The sequence below is a fragment of the Salminus brasiliensis genome, chromosome 13 (assembly GCF_030463535.1).
Source record: "Salminus brasiliensis chromosome 13, fSalBra1.hap2, whole genome shotgun sequence".
Taxonomy (NCBI): domain Eukaryota; kingdom Metazoa; phylum Chordata; class Actinopteri; order Characiformes; family Bryconidae; genus Salminus; species Salminus brasiliensis.
In genome coordinates, this window is record NC_132890.1 from 32,307,674 (window position 1) to 32,314,288 (window position 6,615).

The 6,615-nt window shown below is 42.5% G+C and overlaps 1 protein-coding gene across 1 annotated transcript in view; it reads right to left on the bottom strand.

Moving 5' to 3' along the window:
• Window positions 1–6,608, bottom strand: part of dhx36 (DEAH (Asp-Glu-Ala-His) box polypeptide 36) — a 59,182-nt gene extending 52,574 nt beyond the window's left edge. Inside the window, exons 1-6 of the mRNA XM_072695364.1 lie at window positions 6,531–6,608; window positions 4,550–4,689; window positions 1,956–2,184; window positions 1,823–1,861; window positions 1,255–1,425; window positions 75–154 (exon numbers count right to left, since the gene is read on the bottom strand). Of these exons, the coding sequence (XP_072551465.1) occupies window positions 75–154; window positions 1,255–1,425; window positions 1,823–1,861; window positions 1,956–2,184; window positions 4,550–4,674 (644 nt within the window). The 5' untranslated portion in view covers window positions 4,675–4,689; window positions 6,531–6,608. The remainder of the gene's footprint in view (window positions 1–74; window positions 155–1,254; window positions 1,426–1,822; window positions 1,862–1,955; window positions 2,185–4,549; window positions 4,690–6,530) is intronic.
• Window positions 6,609–6,615: the final 7 nt, after the last annotated feature.

Sequence of the window (6,615 nt, forward strand, 5' to 3'; positions counted from 1 at the left end):
CTGGGTAACAGCGGGGACTTAAACCAGCAAAGCTCTGGTGACCACTGACCCATGAGCCACGCCTACACACTCACCTCTGCAGACGGATCTGATACCCGCAGGACTTCCCCTCTCCGACAGTCTCTGCCCTCTCTGCTGCAACCCTCTCAGCCACCTACAAACACACACACACATTTTAAATACTTAATTTGTTACAATATATACACACTCATCTTTTTTTTTTATTTTATCAAACACATAAAACCAGGAGGTTAATTCTACAAACTGGTGAATAATGATTGTAATATTCTGGCCCTGAGAAATATCTCAGCTATCTCAGACACTAATAACAGTCAATTATCACTCATGTATTACATGTTACCCTAGCGTTTACTGCTTTCATACTCTATTTCTAATTTAAATGCAACCATAAAAATTTGATTAATTAATTAAATGTTTATAATTATATTTGCAATGTCCTAAATTTCAATAATACTGCCTAATCAGTTTCGGCCTACAATAAAAAGTTACACAGCTCACATAAAGAGCCTACAACTCTTAAACTTAACTTTAAAATATTAAGGATTTCACTGATACGAGGATCGGATATTGGTCCCGATACTAACAAAATTAGAGTATTGGATAATTAGTCTGATCCAAAGGACTGATCCATTCACGAAATCGATTCTCGCACCGCTGGTATTCTAGGCTTCATAATCTAGGATCAGAGTAACCTACAGACATCATACGCATATCACTCCCCTTTTCTAACCAGCACGGTGCCCTTGGCTTGTCATCAACTAACAGTGAGCAATCCAGCTCGTCTTCTATATAAGGAGAACCGAGAAGGGAGGAGGTGCTAGCTCCTCTTTAGTCTCACAGACTTCGAATTTCAGAAGAAAAGTCCTGAGCACAGACTATTATTAATTTTAATGACCAATAAAAACAGAAATTAGGCTCATTTATATTTGTTTTTCATTTGTCATAGTTTGACATAGTTTTTTACAAAGTTTGTAAAGTAATGATTACGTCAATCCTGATGCCTTAAGTCTCTCCCAGATGGTCAGGTATATGGTTTAGTAATATAATAATGGTATCGGATCGGAATCCGGTATCGGCCGATACGCAAAGTTCACGTAGCTGTATCAGAACTGAAAAGGATGAATTGGTGCATCCCTAAAAAAATATCTGGCAATCTAGTACATTTACTAGACCACCTTTATATGACATATGAACCAACAAACCCACATGACCTGGCTGGCCAACTATACTCACCGATATGGCGCTGATGCGTCGTGGCTGCGTACACACCACCCTGCAGAGGGAGCCCACTCCACGCTCGATGTAGTTGTCCAGGATAAACTGTGTGACCTGCGTGGTTTTGCCACAGCCAGTTTCCCCGCTGACCACCACCACACGATTCGCTTCTATCAGATCCACCAGCTCCTGCAGTCACACAGGACACAAACACTGTGACGTATATTAACCGCTGGGTGCACAGCCGTGTACTGACCTTTACTATGCGGTGCTTCACTATGCGGCCTTGTTTAACGGCAGTATGTATAGTCTACAGTAGATCCCTGTTACTCGTCCTGCGTTGTAGAATAGACACATGCCTAGGCCAAGCCAAACCAAGAACCTGGAGAGAAACACCTAAACACCCGCTTTGCTCTACTGTGTACTTCTGTAGCTTGCTTGTTATAAAATCACTCATAAGCCTGATTCGAGATCAGCCTTTTCTTTAGACCTAATAATAAATGTGGAGACTGCTAGGTTCAGATGCTACTGCTTGAAAAGTGACTAAAAACAAGAGGTCGCATGCAAGTGACGTTGTGTACTTTACCTCCCTCATGCTGTAAGAGGGCAGCTTCTCTCTGAATTTCTGGAAAGCAAAATATGACAAGTGCTGTGATCAGGCATACAACTCCCAAAAAATGTCTATTAATAAAAGAAATAATGCAAAGTCTCTCTCTCACCAGCATTTCCAGGTATTTAGGATTCTCTCTTTTAGTCTGCAAATCACTCTTCAGCTCAGCATCCAGTACAGGCTTCTGAACCACATCTTGAAACAAGTATTCCAGATCTCTGTCGTTCGGTCCCTCCTTCACTTTCACCCTCACCCTCACCTCCTCCTTTGGCTCGATTTTTGCCACTTTCACCATCTGCTGCTGCTGCTGTTCTGGAGGATCGTCCCCATCAAAGTAGCTGAGGGTAAAAGTGATAGCCAGGGCCATCATTATGGCATTTATGACCAGAGAGAGAGATAACACACAGGCGTTCAAACGAAAAAGGTGACAAGTTCTGGAGCCAATCCTGAGTTTTACAAGCACTTTTACTCGGTGAGACACAAGTATGACAAGAAACAATAATAAAATAATAAGAATAAAAATACAAAAAAAAAAAAAACTAAAAGTAATAACGTGCTGTAAAAAAGGTATCCTTTTTTTATTCATATTTATTAATAATAATAATAATAAAATATATAATATATAGTATTAGTATAGTATAATATATAATATAGTACGTACATTATATAACATTATACTTCTAGTGCTCTCTCGTTTTGTTGAGTTCAAGTACAAAATGTTCAAAATTCTAAATATTATAAATAAGGTTATTTAAAAAAATAATGAAAATTATATATATATATATATTTTTAAAGGGACCATCATTTGTGCTCCCCTGACTTCAAGGCGAACAGTGCTTGGACCCCTAAGATTGCCGCTTGAGATGTAAGCTGTACTCAAATCTATGTTTTACATCAATTCCAGGCAAATATTAGCTGGTTGTCAACTTCAACGCTCAAACATGGCGTTCTTTTCCTGTTATGACAATGCTATCCTACTTCTGATTGACCCACAGTGGCGTCTGTGGAGGCTCAGGCTGATTCCTTTGTCTGAAAGCAGAGTCTTGACGGACACAGTGGTCTAAGGGTGCTCTTAAACGTACACAAATAACATGAGCAGCTTTCTGTACAGACATGAGATTTACCGATCTCCCATCTACCTGCGGCCCACACTCCCTCCCTTGGATACACAACAGACAAAGCAGATTATGAAAGACTGGGTATCTCACACTTCCCCACTTTTGCTGATTTTACAGAAATGTCCATCACACACACTAAACGACCAGGGATCATCCACTACACGACTTCAACCTGTTGCTGGACCGAAGCGCATGCTTTGCATTACCTAAGAGACGCAGACTCATGCCACCATTTGCGCCACGGACCCAAAAGGAAAGAAATGTGGAAACGCCTTTAGGTGAGGTTGTGGGTTGTGGGTTAGCATGGTCTCTATCAGGGTTGGAAAAATGTCCTGTAAATTTACGGTATCTTTCCACAAGAACTTTGGAAATATTTCAAAATGTAAACTTTCCATGGACATTTTGGGAACTTTTAGAAATTATGGGAAGTCAAAATGAATAGGAAATCATCTAAAGGATAATTTAAAGGAACTATATCATACACTATCACCAATGTTTGTCAACAGCAGACATGAAGGCATAACAACACATACATTTACCATAGGAATAAACAGTTAATTAAGTATATTTTTACCAACTATATGCAAGTTTCTCACCTTTAGCTTTGATTCTTCCCATTTTATTCCCATCAATTCCTGTTAATTCCCACAATTACCCATTTATTCCCATGGCAAATGACCCAACTTTAAAAATTCGCAGAATATTGCAACCCTAGTCTGTACAGACTGCTGGAGGTGAGCAGCACATAGCGGACATTTCCCTAAATACCTTAAATGGTGCTGCAGTATCGGACATGTACTAGCGCCAGAATATAGCTTTAGGTGCACGTATTTGTCACTGTACAGCGAAACGTATCCTCCACATTTTACCCATCTGTGGTAGTGAACACACACACACACACTAGTAAACTAGGGGCAGTGAGCAAACACCCACCCAGAGCGGTGGGCAGCCAACTCCAGCGCCCAGGGAGCAGAGAGGGTGAAGGGCCTTGCTCAAGGCACCAACAGTGACAGCTTGCCGAGCCCGGGTATCAAAACAGCCTGGAGCTGCTGCATCATTTAAGGCGGAAGGCAAAATTAAGATAAGAAACTGCCTGAAAACGGCACTTTTCACGCTTACTTTTCATTGGCTATAGATAGGACCCATTCAGATTGAGTCACTGACCAGTATACAGTACTATACCAGTATACAGTACTAGACCAGTATACACTACTAGTCAGGTCAAACTATCTTTGATATACTCCACCTGGTCTGAAATGCTATTGGGAGGCCAAAAATCAGAGTCTGCGCCCCCACACTACTCAACCCTCTCTCCAACTGTTGACTCTCGCGAGACCCAACCAGCACAGACTCTATAGGCCTGACAATCTGGGTAGTGTAACCCCGGCTTGAGCACAATCAACCAGTTAAGCTCACATGTGGGAATATTAGTGATTTGCAATAAATCAATAATCAAAAGCAAGTTACTTAAACCTGCAGTCACTGGAGGCTGTTACCACCACAATGCACAGGATTAGTTCCAGCTATATTCCCCTACAAGCTGGTGAACAGTCATTTGAAGAAGGGAAGCTGGTATGAGGCTCACCTGTGCCCACTGGGCTCCTGCTTCACTTGCTGGTATTGAAAAGCAGAGGGGTGCGCTTCCTGAGGAGGTCCTCTCTGGACTGAATTCAGCAGCTGCGTGATGTGCTGCTCTCTGGACTCGTCCATCTGAACTACAGCCCTCTGCAAACAGAAAGACCGGTCAGCTGGCAGTAATTAAGGTGGTAATAAACAGAGTCTGCTTTTCATAACATTATTATTCAACATACAGTGACATGCATTATTCAGCTGGACACTAATTAACACTATGTACATGCATTTGGAGGGCTGTACTAGGGCTGGGCGATATGGTAAAAATACTGAAAAAATCACCATATTTAAAGACATTTTCACAATACACAATATTTATCACCATACATGTAACCACAGACTACATCATTAGCCACAGATACACAGATAAACCACTATTCAGATACTCTCCCGTAATGAGCACAGCATCTGCTGCTCTTCGTCTAATTAAGCCAGTCTAATTACACTGTTGGTTAAGAAACCTGCAGCTGATCAGTGTTCTTTAAGCACTACCAATACCCTCGATATGCTCAGAAAGCATACTGTGTATCACAATACCATAGAAAATATTGTCATATTGCCCAGCCCTGGGTTGCACATTATGAACTAATGATAAATTAGTAAGAATGCCAGTACACACTATATGTCCAAAAGTATCCAGACGCCCTCTTATTAGGTGAACTTGGCTATTTAAGATGTCTTTTATTGCTGAATAGAGTGGACAATTGTGCACACACAACTTATCCGTATCATCTCCATAGAAAAGCACCATATCAAATGCCAAGCGTCAGCCTTTGGTATGGAGCCCCCTCAAAAATATCAGTATCTGACCACTGACTAACATTTAAGGAATTCAGCAGATGCTCTTCTCCAGAGCGACTCACAAAAGGGCTTCACTGAGCTAGTTTGTAGAGGCTAGGATCTAAAAGATCCCTCTAGGTGTAGATACTTCTAAATACAGAGGTCAGTATGGAGACACAGTACTCTACACACTCTACACTCTGCCTCTAAGTACTGTTGGAGGAGGAGGGTCTTCAGTCTGGGTCTGAAGACAGCGAGCGTTGGACTCTGCTGTTCGGACGCCCAGGTCAAGTTCCTTCCACCACTTCGGGGCAGGACAGAAACAAGCCTGGACGCTCGTCTTCCATGGATCTTAATGGATGGCGGGTCGAGCCTGGGTTGCACATTATGAACTAATGATAAATGAAAAGATGCCAGTACACACTATATGTCCAAAAGTATCCAGACGCCCTCTTATTAGGTGAACTTGGCTATTTAAGATGCCTTTTATTGCTGAATAGAGTGGACAATTGTGCACACACAACTTATCCGTATCATCTCCATAGAAAGGCACCATATCAAATGCCAAGCGTCAGCCTTTGGTATGGGTCTGGGTCTGAAGACAGCGAGCGTTGGACTCTGCTGTTCGGACGCCCAGGTCAAGTTCCTTCCACCACTTCGGGGCAGGACAGAAACAAGCCTGGACACTCATCTTCCATGGATCTTGATGGATGGCGGGTCGGGTCGAGCCGAGCCGTACTTAAGGCTCGAAGGGCTCTTGGCATAGACTGGGCTTTGACCATTGCCATCGAGTACGGAGGAGCTGGTCCAGTCTTGGACCAGGGGTTTGAATCTGATGTGGGCAGCAGGTACACTAGGTAGCCAATAATGATGACCGATAATATGCTTGATAATGCAAATGCATTAGGATGGATGCAGTCAAAGCCTCCCTAGTAGGGGTAGGGGGGTGGGGGGTCAGACTCCCTGGTAATACCCTTGACCTCTGAAGACACACTATGAGTGTGAGTTGTCTACAAACTGGACATCACCTTTGTCCATTTCAATAATAGTGTGAGGGTGAGGATCATGTAACCCTACTAACATCATCATCACCATCATCACCATCATCACCATCACCATCATCATGACCACCATCATCAATTTTAGCAGCTCACCGAATTTCTTTCTGCCTCGTTTCTCTTGATGCCTCCCCATTTCGCATACCACAGCCCTATCTCCCTGCCTTTCAGGTGAGGTGGA